This window comes from Cupressus sempervirens, chromosome 2 (genome assembly GCF_028749045.1).
Source record: "Cupressus sempervirens isolate cs-2001-9-10 chromosome 2, ASM2874904v1, whole genome shotgun sequence".
NCBI classification, from domain to species: Eukaryota; Viridiplantae; Streptophyta; class Pinopsida; order Cupressales; family Cupressaceae; genus Cupressus; species Cupressus sempervirens.
Window position 1 is genome coordinate 178,933,919 of NC_143119.1, and position 17,241 is coordinate 178,951,159.

At 33.5% G+C, this 17,241-nt stretch overlaps 2 protein-coding genes across 2 annotated transcripts; both read left to right on the forward strand.

The window, feature by feature from the left end:
- Positions 1-87: 87 nt before the first annotated feature.
- LOC149571662 (rust resistance kinase Lr10-like) lies at positions 88-2,669 on the forward strand. The gene is made up of 3 exons (XM_089813098.1): positions 88-947; positions 1,081-1,110; positions 1,247-2,669. The coding sequence occupies exons 1-3, from the start codon at positions 209-211 to the stop codon at positions 2,368-2,370; spliced, it is 1,893 nt and encodes a 630-aa protein (XP_089669224.1). The 5' UTR covers positions 88-208; the 3' UTR covers positions 2,371-2,669.
- A 3,961-nt stretch (positions 2,670-6,630) lies between these two features.
- On the forward strand, positions 6,631-9,243 carry LOC149571663 (rust resistance kinase Lr10-like). Its single transcript, XM_089809581.1, has 3 exons — positions 6,631-7,243; positions 7,398-7,442; positions 7,770-9,243. Exons 1-3 carry the CDS (start codon positions 6,643-6,645, stop codon positions 8,933-8,935), a joined length of 1,812 nt encoding a protein of 603 aa, XP_089665707.1. The 5' UTR covers positions 6,631-6,642; the 3' UTR covers positions 8,936-9,243.
- Positions 9,244-17,241: the final 7,998 nt, after the last annotated feature.

Here is a 17,241-nt window from a genome sequence, read left to right on the forward strand (position 1 = left end):
GGAAATTAAACTCTACCCAATTCGCGTCCTTTACTCTACCCAATCCGCGTCCTTTCTTCGATCACGTGTCCTTGACGAAACCGCAGAGAGACCTTCACATGTTGTCCTCGTCTCTGTTTTCTCTTTCTTTACTCTTCTATGCATTTGGACGTTCCCCTGCTTCTCACATTGCTTCCAGCTTCCTTTCTTTCACTTCCATTGCATTATTATGGCACCACTTCACACGGTTCTCGCTCTTCTCCAACTCCACCACTTCCTCTTTTTCCTCGGAATTTCATTATCATGTCTGGCCTTTTGCTGTAATGGAGTCTGTGAGGTTTTCAGCTGTGGGGATTACACTCTGGATTTTCCCTTTGGAACATATGGCACCGGCTGCGGTGACCCTGCGCTTCAGCTAGTGTGTGATAATTTAACCGAGAAGCCTTTAATTACCATTGGGGACTACCAATACTACTTACTGGAGCCTCACAATTACTCCTCAACTAATCCTTACTCATGGAATATTGTGATATTATATAAGCAATTTGAGAAAGATGCATGCGATTTCTCAGAGAGTGTCTACGATCAGTTCTGGAGTGCCAAACATTTCCATATTTTAGGAGATTACGCAAATGTGACACTGGGGAAATCATGCAGTGGTACGGATGGGTCGTATGGACCAGTATTGTCCGATTTGATGTGTAATGAACATCAATACTTTAATGGCAGTCTTCCAGACTTGAGTAGCTCTTGTCAATCAAATTTTACAATTGCCGTGAATAAATCCGAGTTGGATTCGGGAAAGCCTCTGTCTCATATTATTGACGAAGGGATCACTGTTGAATGGAATGCAAGCAAAGAGTGTGACCATTGCCAGATAGATTACAGAAATTGCACTTATCTCACATACTCATCTTTCTGCTACTGCGATGCTATGTCCTACTCACAATGCTCCAGTGACTTTACTGGTAAGACTTGTAGCTCTGTTTCTCATTTAAATTACGAAATATTGCTATATTTCTCCCCAAACTGAAGCAAGTTGTTTTTACCCTTGTCATTCCATTACATAGTTCTCACATTATTTAGATTGACTGGTTGCAGAAAAGTCGAGCAAGAAGGCCATTACTTTAGGTATGCCCCATTTCCTTCTCATACGTTTTGCTTCATTTTTTCAGATTTTGGAATTATAGATAACTTCCGTTACCTTTAATCTATATTTCCCTGTAGATTATGTGTCTGAGATCCCAAACCCTCTATGTAATTTCAGGTGCAGCCATTGGAGGCTCTGTTTTATTAACAGCTACGGTATTGTTTGTGGGTTTTTGTCGCAAAAGATCGTCGGTCGCTAAAGAATCCCAGCTTCGCATGATGGCAATGGATCCTCCTCTTACGACAGTGGAGCGATTCCTTGATGATTATGCCCACGAAATGCCTACCAGATATTCCTATTCTCAGCTGAAGAAAATCACCAACAACTTCGCAGATAAATTGGGGGAAGGAGGTTTCGGTGTGGTTTATAAAGGTAGACTTGCTCGAGGTAATCTGGTGGCTGTCAAAATTCTAGATCAGTCGAGACACAGCGAGACTCAGTTTATGAACGAAGTTGCAACCATTGGAAGGATCCACCATGTCCATCTGGTTCGACTGATGGGATATTGTTTTGATGGATTTAGAAGTGCGCTGGTATATGAGTACATGGTGAATGGATCTCTGGAGAAGTTCATATTTGCAGGAGATAAGAAAGAAAGAATTCTGAATGGAGACGAGCTCTATTCAATTGCTTTGGGCACCGCCCGCGGGATCGCATATCTGCACCAAGATTGTCAGCGGCGTATAATCCATTTTGACATAAAGCCCCACAATATATTATTAGATAAGGATTTCACCCCCAAAATAGCTGATTTTGGTCTGGCAAAATTGTATGGCAGGGGAGATGATCACATATCAATGACAGCCGCGAGAGGAACGCCGGGATATGCTGCTCCAGAGATATGGAATAGAAATTTGGGATCCGTGACAGACAAATCAGATGTTTACAGCTTTGGTATGGTGTTATTGGAGATGGCTGGAGGAAGGAAGAACATTGAGTTGCAGGTAAGCCGGTCGAGTCAGCTGTATTTTCCAGAGTGGGCATTCAAGATGATGGAGAAGGGGGAGTTAGAGAGGGGGTTGAGAAGAAATGGTGAAGCAAAATGTGAAGAGATGCAGGAGAAAGCAGTAAGACTGGCCACAGTAGGATTGTGGTGCATTCAATACAACTCACAAGATCGACCGAACATGAGCAGAGTGGTTCAAATGTTGGAAGGAAACGGTGATGATGTCAGCAATCCTCCCCTCCCTTTCAACTCGGCCCCTGCGTTTCAAGGCGAAGAATTTTCTTCCACGGTGTAAAACTACCATTCACAATCACGCATTGACTTCGGAATAATTATTGTATTCATTTTCGATTCGGTCATTTTCCAGCGTCTGATATACGCCGTACATATTGAGGTAGGAAGCGTAAACAATTACCAATAGCCTTTATAGAGTAGACTGGCGACATGGTACAGGTTAGGAATTTGCAACTCATTGTTAAGATAACTATGCTTGAATTCATAGATCAGCATAGTTTTTCACAGGTATAGTCATCCTTGCATGTAGGGAATATTTTACTTATAAGATGATAAAGATTTGGAAAGATTTAGAAAGCAGCATGAGTTTTATTTTATTTTATTTTTTGGTAATTTGTAAATAGTTACTTTAATTCTTCTTGAAATAATTAATACATGATGAATGCATTAAATAATGTATATAAATGCATGGAATATAAAATAGGAAAAATATATCATGTATAAAATAATGTATATAAATGCATGGAATATAAAATAGGAAAAATAAATATATTTGAAAGGCTACAACCTCTATACAAAGTGTTTATTCTAATAATTTTAGAACAACCTCTAAGAATGTCAAAATAGTGTGTTTGTGTAAAATTCTTATATTGCTTTGTTTTCTCTATTTCTTTTTTCTTTTTTCTATGTTTCTTTATTATGCCCTCTTCTTCTCCTATGTTATTTTCTACACTCATGTGGGATCAAACAATGTTGCAGTCGAGATTTCCTTGGAGTCCCTAAAGGTAACAAATGTGGTTAACTTGTACAAAATTACAAAAAGCTTATTTAGAATTAATACTAGGCATTGGAGTTGGTATTGATCCACTCAGAACCTTGTGATGTGAAGTAATTTTGTGTGTGTGTTTTGTATTGAATTATGGTGAATGAAAAAGTTATGAGGACGAACAAGGTCCATTACCAAAATGTAAGTTGTGTACAAACCAATAAGCCACTAAATAATTATAGAATTCATAGAGGTGAAACGATCCAGTAGTCATCCAGGCTAACTTCATGCACCTACAGTTCTTAATCTATATGTCAAAATCTATTGATTTTTTTTTATGAACCTTCTTAGGTGAGTGAAGAACTTAAAGCTAACCTTTCAACTATCCCACATATACAGAACTCATAGGGTGCAAGGTGGTCTAAAAGTGTCATTTAAAATGTTTTCCCAATACCTGCCACTAAGACCCCCCAATAGTCCTTATAGTACATTTTGGACAAGTGGACCAATCAACAATCAAGAAAACTAAAATTTGGAGAAAAAAAGGAATGACTATCGGTGTTCATGGTGATTTATTTTGGCATGTTTGTGTGCAGGTACTGGTGTCTTTTTCGGTAGCAATTGAGGGGGGGGGGGGGGGGGGGGAGATAATGGTAATGTGGCGTCATTGTGTATTTGGATGACAACTGGCTTGTTTCCCCTAGTGAAGCATTTATGATGTGAGACAATTTTATGTTGAATCAGTATACACTAATGATAAAAGGTCTTTAGATTATAAAGAGTTGTTTCTAAAATTGTAACAATTAAAACAATTTATCTTCTTAACATTTAATTCAAATTTGAAATTCTTTATATTCATTTTAATTTTAATTTTAATTCAAACTTGTGAGCCTCTCATCCGGGAGGTCTTGGGTGCCCATTACCAATCAATTTTTTTTTAATATAAATTTAAATAAAAATATAATGTTAATCATTTCTTATATGAAATGGCCTATATTCCATCAATCTGTAGATGAAATATCTATTAGCTTTACACAAATTTTGACATTAAATTTTCAAACATAGTTGAACCTATGTTAGATATGTTTGAAAAGCATGGACTATAAAGCAAGGTTGTTAACTCTCTAATAAAATGCCTCAAAAAATGGATTATTACAAAGATTACATAACTTGGAGGCTTGGCTTCATTTCTTAAGTAATGACATTTTAGCATTTTAAGATTGATTAATTTCTTATTTTAAAATATTTGGATTGAGTGTATATATCAAATTTTAAAGTGGGGGAAGAGGAGCATGTTGGTGAGTATAGGTAAAGATAGAGACATGTGGAGATTGAAAAGGGTAGATGGATAGGAAAAGATAATGAGTTGTAGTGATAAATAATAAGATGACGAGATAGAGACAATTTTAAGTAATTAATTCAAAATGCGAGGTTGTCCATTTAATCTAGGAAATGATAGTTAGAGGGATAAAGATATATAGGGAGAGATGAGAAGAGATAGATTGGAGAAGAAGGGAGTAATATGAATAATAGAAAGATAGTTCACAGTGACCTAGAGAGGTAAACATATCAATAATAGATGGATCAAAATAAAATATCAAAGTGGAGGGTAGTTAAGAAAGGAGAAACAATGAAGACAAAGGAGGAAGAGCGGTAAGGTGAAGGGAGAGACAAAGAGGAGAGGGGGGATATATGAGGTGATAGAGTGGTTAGGTAGCTATGTAGGTAGATAGATGAATGAAATAAAAGTCATTAGAGAATAATAATAAAATAATTTTTCATCTCATATTTTGATTGTAGGTTCTTATAAATCAATTTAAAAGGAGATAACCTAAATATAAATATAATTAATTGAGTAGTTTAAGAATATTTATAAACATTGGTCCTTTGCCTTCACCAAAAAAAAAATATTGTGGGATACTCTAACACTAGTCTTCCAACAAAATTCTCTCCCAAATCTTTTCAGGGAGTGAGTAAAATGAATATTATAAAGAAAAAAGTGGGGTAGAGAGGTGAAAAGATTGCTAGAGATAAAAATAGATAGTAAAACATAGGGAGAGAAAATATGTAGATAGATTCAAAGATCAAAGTGGAGGATAGTCATGAAGTGAGAGACAAAGAAGATGGTAGTGGGAGGGAGAGAAATAGTAAGAGAAGGGGAAGATCAAAAGAGAGAATAATAAAGATAGATGAGGTGATACATGGATAGTGATAGATAAATAGATAGATAGAGTAGATGAAAGAGAAATAGATGAATTATGGTATATGAATAGGATATAGATACAAAGGAGAAAAATAAAAATAGGGGTAGGATAAAATAGAGACATAGAAGGAGAAATGAGTGTCTATGTTCGTCAATAAGAAATCTATAAATATGAAGGTAAGGAATTAGAATAGGAGAGTTTCAAAATAACTATTCACGAACATCATCAAAAGTATGCAATACTATCGACTTAACCCTTGCACCCTTCAAAGGTGCAAGCACTATATATATATATATATATATATATATATATATATTGAAGAAGTAATCATCCTTCATATGAAATGAGCTATCACTCCCCATTGTTGTCCTTTGAAAATTATTATTTATTTTGAGATTGATGATTAGTAAATTGACTATTTATTTTTATCCATTTAATCCTCCTAAAATCATAACTATTTACTCTATATCCTTTGCCAATTCATTAAACTTAATTAAATTTAAATTTTATCCTATAATTATATAAATTAATATTTCCACTTCAATTTATTATTAAATACTATTCATAATAAATACTATTGCATAAAAGATACATTAGAATCAATTATTATTAATTAACTAACTTTTTATGATATAAATTCTTGTAATTTATTCTTATTTTTACATTTAATTTCATATTTGAAAAGCATTCATCTTATAGTTCAATTTTATCGATTTTTTTTTATAAACTATAAATTATTCTTAATTATTCTTATTTCTATCTTATCTATCATTTTCAAATAATTTTTTTTTATTCAATTGACCTAATAATATACATAAAAATTGTGAATTCTATAACATAAATGGATTTGTGCGCTGAAATGCAATTCAACTACTGTAGCTATTAGAAATCACTTCGATGTCATGGCAATGCATATCATAGACTTAGTTTACAGCTCAAAGTGATGAACAATGTGGTTCCACATACAAGTGCGCCCTTCAATCCCCAAAAGAAACAGGTCACAAAACGGGTGTAGGCTCTTTGATGCCCATGGCTATACAGCCACGAAAATGCTAACTTTTCAAAAAATAAACTAAGTCCTCTCCTTCGTATGGAAGTGCATTTTCGTGGCTGTATAGACGTTGCCCTCTTTAATAGCTAAAATTGGAGCCGACGGTTTCCGATGTCATAATCATCTTTAACTCCTGGATATAAAATGTCCTACGTATCTTGAATATTGTATCCCGGGGCGTATTGACCGAGTAACTCTGACGTTTGTTGACTAGATAATCGGATCATTCAAATGCTACTTGAATTCACGCAAATATACGGCCAATGCCAAAGGCTGCACTTCTTGTCCATATTACTTAAATACAATCACCCAATGTCTAGTTTTAATCTCCTCTATAACTTTATTATCTACGCCCTAGTTTTACTCCCTTGTTCGCTATCTTGTAACAACAATACAAAATGTGGTGTTACAGAGATCCACTATCCTTTCGGTCTGCGGCAGAGTGGATGTGGTCTGCCACAATTTCAGATCGATTGTGTAAATGATGTCCGTCCGGTTATCCAGATTGATAGCCAGAATTACACACTCATAAAAATCTTCTATGATAATACAACCTCAATAATAGTTCAGGACAAGTATTTTAAAGAATGCTCATTTTCGGATACCCTTTTTGATCTAAAGAGTGATTCAAGCGTCTTTGACAGTATCCGACAACTAAGTTTTCCTCTGACCGTCCGTTTGTGTCCTCAATTGTCATGTGTACTTGATGGCGTATCTTTAAGTCTACCATGTACCTTGCAGCAGGTGATTGTTAATGGGGGATTAGCACATTGGGATATTACAGAAAACCCGTTGTTTCAGGAGTGTAGCAGTTGTCACTCAAGCGGTGGTCTTTGTGGGTATGATATTTCCAATCCAGAGAACTTCCTTTGCGTTTGCGGGAATGAATCCTGTCCAGATCAATGTTCAACAGGTACTAGGTTCGAAACTCTCAAATTAAGCGTGTTAGCTTTAAAATTTGAATAGACAATAATAAAGGAAAATGTGGGCTTTGACAGATTATTATCCCGGTCTGTTAGAACCATCTTTATTTTAGAGCTGATTAGCATTTTACATTTTAAATGCAGGCAAGAAGAACAGCTCAAAGAATTCAAGCTATGTTCCAATAATAGGTGAGAGATTTCTCGGTTGTGTGAGACTGAAATTTTGCCAGTTTCTTCTTCCCATGTATTAACATCTTTACATTTGCATCTTAGCACCTAATTGGGCTTAGTTTTCTTACAGTTTGAAGAAACAACATATTAAAGTGTATTATCTGAGTTAGTTCAATAATTTTCTTGTTTCCTGTCTGAAAAGATTTATCATATTTAAGCAGACCAGAGATCAAATTAGGGAACTATCAGACAAAACTATAACATGTAAAGACCAAGAAACCCTTTTGTGTGAGTTCTAAAAAAATCGTCTAATCACTAATACATATTACTACTCACAAATTTCAGGAATAGCTATGGGAGCAAGTGCCTTCATAATGGTAATAGCCCTATTTCTTATTGTGTATCGAAGGAGATTATCCAATTTCAAATGGAGCCAAACATGCGGTGGAAACGAACCGATGAATTTAGCGTCTACTGTGAAAGTGGAGAATTTTCTCCAAAGTTACATCCATCAAATGCCGACCAGATATTCGTTCTCTCAGTTAAAGAAGATCACCAACAACTTTGCAGATAAATTGGGAGAAGGGGGATTCGGTGTGGTTTACAAAGGAAAGCTGCGCAGCGGTTTGTTGGTAGCCGTTAAAGTTCTTGATCAGTCGAGACAGAGTGAGAAACAGTTTATGAACGAGGTTGCAACTTTGGGAACCATTCATCACGTTCATTTGGTTCGCCTCATGGGTTACTGTTTTGAAGGATTCAGAAGCGCACTTTTATATGAGCACATGGCCAATGGATCCCTAGAGAAGTTTATATTTGCAGAAAAAGGAAAATTAGAACAGACGCTCAATTGGGATCAATTGTATTCAATTGCTTTGGGAGCTGCACGTGGAATTGCTTATTTGCACCAAGATTGTAGCCGGCGCATAATTCATTTTGACATAAAGCCTCACAATATATTACTGGATGAAGATTTCACAGCCAAGGTAGCTGACTTTGGTCTGGCGAAACTGTATGGGAAGGCAGAGGACCACGTATCGATGACGGGAGGAAGAGGGACGCCAGGATATGCTGCGCCAGAGGTTTGGTCCAGAAGTTTGGGAGCTGTGACGGACAAATCGGATGTTTACAGCTATGGAATGTTATTACTGGAGATAGCCGGAAGGAGGAAGAACCTTGAGCTTCAGGCAAGTCGTTCGAGTCAATTGTATTTTCCGGAATGGGCGTTCAAAGTGATAGAGAGTGGGGAGTTGGAGAAAAGATTGAGAGAAAGAGGCAGAGGAGTAGAGATGGAATTGGAAGATGAAGAGAAGGTGAGGAGAATGGCGAAAGTAGGACTTTGGTGCATTCAATACAATTCCGATGACCGGCCGTCAATGAGCAGAGTAGTAGAAATGCTGGAAGGACGCGGTGGTGATGTAAGCAATCCTCCGCTGCCGTTCAACTCCTCGCAGTCCTCAGCGCGTGAAGCGCCATTGACATCTTCCACCGAGATATCTTCATCCGTTGTATAGAGACGCAAAGAAGAGATTGGACGATTATACATTTACAAATGAGCTATTGTAGGTAGCCATATTTATTATATAGAAATGATTGTTGTGCATTTCTGTTTTAAGGATTCTGTATCCAGAAATAAACAGTATATAACTTTGACTTAGTCAGCCGTCTCATCTTATGGAAATAAACCGATTATTCATGACTGTAATTTTATAATTATTTGTGTCTTTTTCTCGGACATGAGACAAGGAGAGGGGAATATTCTTCTCTAGCTCAATATCACTTCAAATGACTTCAGATTATTATTTTTAATTTTATTTTTAAATGAGCAAAACAAGTGGTAGATTGCAATTGGTCAATTTTTATTGGGTTCGAAACGTAGATAGTGTAAGATCTATTTCTATTGTTCATAATTTTTAATTAATAATTATTTAAAGATAATAAGAATTTGTATTTTAATTGTTTAAAAAAAAATTAGTAGACAGATTCAAAAAGAAAATTGTGAATTTTTTTTCTTTAGAATAATATATTATAGAATATTGTATCTATATTACTATTTATTGACATCAATTATAAGATATAGTTTGAATTCTTCTAGTAATTTTTGCTAAAAAATTATTAAAATTTATAATCAAATTTTCATCATTCTATATTTCTTGTTTCACTTTGGTTTATTATTCTACCAAATTGTTGGTGTATTATTCATTTAACCTTCATATAGTTTATACCAAGTACTACTATATCAGGGGTTCACTCCTATAAGTGAGAGATGTATGAGTTTTGTGACAATAAATATTTTTGTATGGGAAATTTTAGTTGGATAAAAGAAGCTATAGATCACCAGTTATGGTAGGTTTTGATAGTATATTGAATGTCAACAAAATAAGGCTCAATGTCAAGAAGACATTAAAATTTTGCATAAATGTTTCTTCATATTTGTCGATCTTTCTCAATATATATGTCAAAATAAAAAACTAGCTTTGATATAAGTAGGAGATAATTTCTGTAGCACGTCAAGTTAAATACTGATAGCAATATCATAGCTTTGATATCTTTGTACATCTATCTAAAAGATATCGATGTTGAAGCACCTATTTCAATAAATGGTTATTTAATTATCTAATTAATGAATCGACATGTCTCAGTCATGGGACATGTATCTTCATGGCTTATTCTCAATTAAAATAAGAGGTCATTGATATTTGGAGAACCCATACTAAATACATGGCAATGCTTAGTACATTTGCAACGATCCTAGAAATCCAACATGGTATCAAAGCAAGCGACAAAGGCATGATAGATAGTTTCAAATTTTAGAAATTTGGCATATAATAGTTGGCCTTTCATAAACTAAGCATGCAATAGTTAGGCTTACAGTCAACAAATAAGCTATGGACTAGACAAGGGGAGAACATTCTAATGATTTAATAAAAAAATACAAACAAAAACAAGAAAGGAGATTTTGACAGCTAGTAAGGCTTCAAAGTTAAAGATCTCATGAAGATATAATAGAGGTCAAATGTAAAAATAAGAGATGCCACCAAAGGGGGGGGTTGAACGATATAGTTAACCAGAAGATTGAAAGAAGAACATTACATGCAATAATGGGAACAAACATTAAATGCAAAATCCATTTATCTAATCGATGGGTTGATAATACATGAAGACAAAGGTCATCAAATCAGATTTTGAAAAGTCAATATCACTACCGTCTTAAGAATTGTGTATAGAGAGTTTGATTTGGGATCCTTCCTTATATCAAATGGAACTTATACTCTATTATGTGATAGACATATAAGAGTGGTTGGGCATCAACACTTAACAACATCCATCAATAATTGAGATAGAATCATAGACCAACCAAATAAAAAATGAGGTGGACCATATTCTACGAGATGTTTAAGAAGATAAAATGGCAGCAAGATAAAAACATAAGTAGTAGAGTAGATCTAGAGAAATGAGATCCCTCTCATTCTCACATACTAATATATATACATCCAGTCATAACCTACAATCTAATATATATACATACATACATACATATATGTGTGTGTGTGTGTGTGTGTGTGTGTGTGTGTGTGTGTGTGTGTGTGTGTGTGTGTGTGTGTGTGTGTGTGTGTGTGTGTATGTGTATATATATATGTGTATATATATGTATATATATATATGTATATATATGTATATATATCTATGTATATATATGTATATATATATACATGTATACATATATGTATACATATATACATGTATACATATATATACATATATACATGTGTACATATATATGTACATATATATATATATATGTATATGTATATGTATACATACATATGTATATATATATGTATACATATATATATGTATGTATATATATATATATATATATATATATATATATATATATATATATATATATATATATATATATATATATATATATATATATATATATATATACATACATATATATATGTACATACATATATACATGCATACATACATACATACATACATACATACATACATACATACATACATACATACATATATATATATATATATATATATATATATATATATATATATATATATAGGACTTAAATTGTTGATTATGCATCTACACACTGTGCCTCACTACAATGCCCTTAGTGATAACATTCTTAATCATTGTGCTCACGGGCTATCTTGAAAAAAATGATATAACAATTTAGAAACATCACATGGTCCAAGGGATATGAGAATCAAAAGGTGACATGGTAATGCCACTGGAACCGTTGAAAAATAAAGATTCAATACGAAAACCATATGTGAGGAGGTCATTACTTGGAACCTGATATTGGAGATAACTTAGAGGACATGTTTTTACATCTTTTCCTTGTAAGACATTTTAGAGGCCACATTGCTTGGTGGGCCAAAGGGGCTATAAAATATAGTTCAAAACATAATATTAAAGGGGTTAGGAATAATAGGATGGATTTGACCAATGGCAAGAGATGTAGACCAAATACATAATTCTTATGGGTCACGGTAAGTATACATATGTTGTTGAAAATTTATTCAGCACTCCCCTTGGGATTCATAACAAGGGCTTAATAGCCTTTTATGTACTATAAGTTGAGTGGTTGTATTGGGCATTGATAGATCAATCTTTTGGTAGAACAAAAACCCCACTCTAACAAGTGGTATTAGAGCTTGGTCACAAGTTCAAATCCTCAGACCCTTGGGTAATGATGAGGGGGAGATCATTGGAAATTTGTTTAGTGCTCCCCTCGATATTCATGACAAGGGATTAACTATCTCTTGTGTACTATAATTTAAGTGGTTGTATCAGACATCGACAAATTGGTCTTTTGGTGCAACGACAAGCCCACTCTCACATATGTCTGTATTATTTCATTCGTATGATCCCATTTCAATATGTTGAATATTAAATATTTTGAGTGATATAGAAAAAGGTTATATATATATATATATATATATATATATATATATATATATATATATATATATATATATATATATATATATATATATATATATATATATATATATATATATATATATATATATATATCCATGTGTGGTGATTATACATAAAGTGAAATATATTTTCTAAATAATTTGTAAATAATATAAGTGAAATCGGTCAATATAGATTATTATATGTTGCATTAATAAGAAAAATATGTTGAAAATATAGATTTAAGTTAGATCTATATTATATTGAAATGAGCTTATTATGCAAAATTGTTATCCTTGGGTATTATAGTAGTTTCATTAAAGAAATATGAGCTATATACCTTGATCTTTTCCTCTAAGAATGTTATTTCATAAAAAAAAAGAATGAGATTCAAAGGGAGGCTGACATTTTAGGTAACCTTGAAAGAGAGGGAGTAGATAGAGGATGTGATTGAGTCAACCTTCAGTGATCTCAATCATATTGATTTAGAGGGAGGAAACCATGTTGAGATGGTTTCTCTAGTGATCAATAAATTGTAGTAGACAAGAGGACTGTGATTCATTAATATGCATCATGACTATGTGATTTAAAAGGCTTAACCCCCTGTGTACATCATGAGGAAGTGATGACTTCCAAATGGTTTCACTTGTATTTGTCGAAGTTATTGAAATGTGATGATTTTACTATTGAAATGTAGATGGAGTAACTGAGAGCAAGTGGGGGTGAGGGGGTGAATCAGTTACCACAAAAATAAACCACATATCCCTTAGATGTCTGATAAAACTATTTACTGTTGTCACTTAGTAAACACACTTAAAATGATGGAACTTGGTAAATGCACTGTATGTTATAATTTAAATATTCATAGTGATTAACATGCAAGCATAAAAGAAGTAACATGAACACATGAGACACTAGATTTAACATTAAAACCCAATATGGGAAAAACCACCAAGTAACTAGCTACTAATTTTCACTCTTCTGAAGTGAGCCCTGTTAGGAGCCAACCTAGTTAAAGGTTACAAAACACACTATTAGGTGTGACCTTATTAGAGGATTTAATCACCCTACAAGGAGTGGCCTTGAGAGAGGTCTTTAGAACAATTCAATGGAACTGTCACTTTGTTAGAGGATTTACAACTAGTTGTTAAGCCAACTTTGCTAAGAGATATTGGAATCACTGCTACAATGGTAAGAAAGTAACAATGAAATGACCTGAATGAGATGCAACTAAATTTGCTGAATTATAGATCTATGTTATGCTTCACACTAGATCCTTCCTGATCAAATATAACTTTGCTACTCCTCAAGGATATCTAACCATCCTTCAAATTCACTCACACTTTCCTCTTCAAACAATCAATACACTTGCATACATGCTAATACTCTTTAGAATCTCAACTTGACATTTCATTTATACCATTTAGATTATTAAGTTGGCCCAATTACAACTTACAATTACCAATAATCATTACCTCAGTCGACTGGAATCAATACTTGAAATAATTAAACTTCGTTTCTCAAATTAAAAAAATCCTTCATTGGCCGGCCCAACTCGGTAAACACTAATCCTGATATGATTTCCTATGTTGACCAACAGATGCTTGGTTAACATTGCGAACCTTCAAAATCCTTGAGCGACTGAGTGAACTAGGTGCACACTAACTTTCCTTTATTAACCATGAGAGCTTGGTTAACACTACTTTATACCACAATTTGCTTTGACACCCGAGTCAGCTCGGTAGACACTGTCTACGTAGAGTAATTTCCAGGAATGCTCAGTAGACACAAAAAATTGCCTTGCTAACCAACTAAGCTCGGTAAGTACTATCTACCAACTAATATGACATTTGTGTAACATCAAAGACAACACACAATTAGACAATTGTATCCAACATTTACAATAATTGAATTTTCTAGTATGATGGATATCTTACAATATCTATGCATATCATAATAGATTATACCTTGAATTTTAAATATTTCATTTCTATTTCCATTGTGAAAGAGTGGGGAAATCTTATTTTGTATTGGAGTACTATCAAGCTAGAGATTTAGATTCACTTCGCTTGAAATAGAAAGGAGGTTTCTTTTCTAAAGAAATTGTCAAGTATTTTATGAGATTGCATAGATTATTAGTATCTTTAAATTACTATAGAGAATTGAATGTAGGATACTTTATAAAATATGAATTGCAAATTGATCATGTAAATGATCTTCTATTTTGATTTTCATTACCATTGTAACCTTTGATTGTCTTCTCTTTATAGTTTTTAGCACAATTCGATTTGTTTTGTCAATGTCATATTTTTATCATCTTGAATTTTACCTTGCTATTAACCACCATGTTTGTGTTCCACCAAGTTCTCTATTTTTCCAATATAGTTGTTCTCATTATCTTCAAAAATATCTTGGTTAATGTCATATCTTTTGTTGCATGCACAAGTTCCTTCCAAAGAAAAATAACTAGTGTTAAATGCTATAAAAAAAAAAGGCACAATCAGGTATTCTTCACACAATATTATTATTTGTGGATGTCTAAATCTACAATTCATTGACTCACCAAGAAAAAGGTTTGGCATTCCTAATTAGATATAAAGATGAATCTCTAGTGTGCATATATGAACACAATAACAAACATAGTATGATGTGTAAAATTTAAAATGAATAATTCAAGGTAAGGTCATACATTTGTAAGATGATAATCGTAATACATTTGATAATTGAAAAGTGATGTCATGATATAGAATGGACCTCTTTGGTGGAGTTTTTAAATAAAAAACAACAATTCCAAAGAAATTTAGTGATTATGTGGGCTCGAAAGAAGTCATAAAGGGGTCCACAGTGTTACTTAAGGGGTATAGTTACCCTACTATTTGTAAATCTAGGTACATTGTTCTATAATCTTATACGATAATGTCTACTTCTAATAACAAAATCAAGTTTTTGGTCCACCTATTTTGATATGTTATGATATATAATACTTGAACTCAACATGCTCTTGCATGTGAATTGTTGTTTTTGAAATGGACATCACTTGCTTGCATCATGATATTATTAGTGAACCCATCTATGTATGCAGGGAACAAAGCCTAGAATTACATGCAATAAACTTAGGTTCTCCATCAACAAATCTCCTTAAAAAGGATAATGCTTCACAACTACCTTATAAAATTGTCACTAAATACAATGGAAAGGTCATAAGCACTTTGGCTAGTACTTAACTCTTCATAAACCCACACATATAAGAGGAAACAAAACTAAGGTTATGGTTTGATCTAAATGGGAATGACATTTTATCATTGTCAACACAAGCTATAGATGTGCCCCTACAAATCCCAAGGAAAAAAATAGCCCAAATTGAGGAACAATCTATGAATGTCTCCCAACCTTTTCACTACATTGTAAAGGAAATGATTCAATTCATAAAAATAAATTAAGTTTACTATCCGTCTTGCCACCTTTGCTCAAATGGTAAACAATGTAAAAAGAAGGTTGTTCAAAATGTTGATGAAACATGGACTTGTGCAAAGTGCAAAGACACATTTGTAGATTGTATTTATAATTACATATTGTAGCTAAAACTAGAGGATCATATAGGCACATTTTGGGTTATTTCTTTTGACGAACCTGCCACCTACCTTCTGGGTGTGTACCCACTACATGGACAATCTCTATTATTCTTTCAAGAAGAGATGAGAGATGTGAAAGACCTCCTTATTGATGAGTTTAGCATCTAGGACCATAACTTCTTTTTAAAATAGATAGTAGGTTATGAGAAGCTTTCCCCCATCAACAAAACATGTTCTTTGGAGGTACATCTATAATTCTTGTTATTGACTTAGCCCAATTACCCCCTATCATGGATAAACCAATCTATGCATCACACTCAAATGCCAAATACCTTTGTGAGCTATTCACAATGGTTATCACATTGACTATCATATTTTGTCAACAAGGTGACACTCAAATACAAATTTCTTTTTGTCACATGTTGCAAAACATGCACAATGCTTAATCAAATGAACATGTTTGGGAATTACTAATGCAACATACAAAAAAAACACTTTGTGTTTTTGAAAAAAATTTAGTTCACCAGTCGATTCACCTTTATTCTAAAAAAAATTTAGTTGGGCTACACAATTAAAAAAATGTTGAAATTGCTTAATTGTCTCGTTGCACTTAGTATTGCAGTAAAAACACACCTTCAACCAAACCCCAATATTGATGTTGATTGACTTCCAAATAAACTCTTGCTATGTAAAGACTAATGAAAAATGCTAACAACAAACCTTGAATTCAAACATGCTTGGTAAATGGACTACTTGGGGTGGTGGTAGACATTTTGTATACATTAGGTTGTAAACCCCCAAAACTACCTCTATATGTGGTTCTTTGGTTTGATAATTATAGTGGCCTACCTTGGGACCAAGATGACCCAACAATTTTACCTATTACACCTATAACCTTGGTTAATCATAGGAAAATACCACTATCCATGTCATGGGCACTTACAATACATAAATCCCAAGAACTAACACTTCATTAAACAACAGTTGATATTGGTATAACAAAACGACAAGGTTTGACTTTTATAACTATATCAAGAGTTAACTTATAGAGCCACCATTCTCCTTTGAAAAATATTCTTGAATGAAAAATAATCCATATATACCATTATCCAAATAAAGGAAGAATCGTGATTGCAACAAATCTCACTATAGAGCGGAGAAGTACAAAGTATCATACTTTCCCTTAATGTATGTAACTCTATGTATGTTAAATTCGCTTATTTCTTACTTGGTCACATTTAAGCAATTCAATATCATCTCTCCCTAATGTATACAATTGTTGTGTAATAGG

Excerpts from the sequence above, each read along its gene's own strand:
- LOC149571662 (XM_089813098.1), top strand. The coding sequence starts at position 209 with ATGGCACCACTTCACACGGTTCTCGCTCTTCTCCAACTCCACCACTTC. Across the intron at positions 948-1,080 it reads ATGCTCCAGTGACTTTACTG|AAAAGTCGAGCAAGAAGGCC; the intron begins GTAAGACTTGTA and ends GACTGGTTGCAG. Across the intron at positions 1,111-1,246 it reads CAAGAAGGCCATTACTTTAG|GTGCAGCCATTGGAGGCTCT; the intron begins GTATGCCCCATT and ends ATGTAATTTCAG.
- LOC149571663 (XM_089809581.1), top strand. The coding sequence starts at position 6,643 with ATGTCTAGTTTTAATCTCCTCTATAACTTTATTATCTACGCCCTAGTT. Across the intron at positions 7,244-7,397 it reads TCCAGATCAATGTTCAACAG|GCAAGAAGAACAGCTCAAAG; the intron begins GTACTAGGTTCG and ends TTTTAAATGCAG. Across the intron at positions 7,443-7,769 it reads AAGCTATGTTCCAATAATAG|GAATAGCTATGGGAGCAAGT; the intron begins GTGAGAGATTTC and ends CACAAATTTCAG.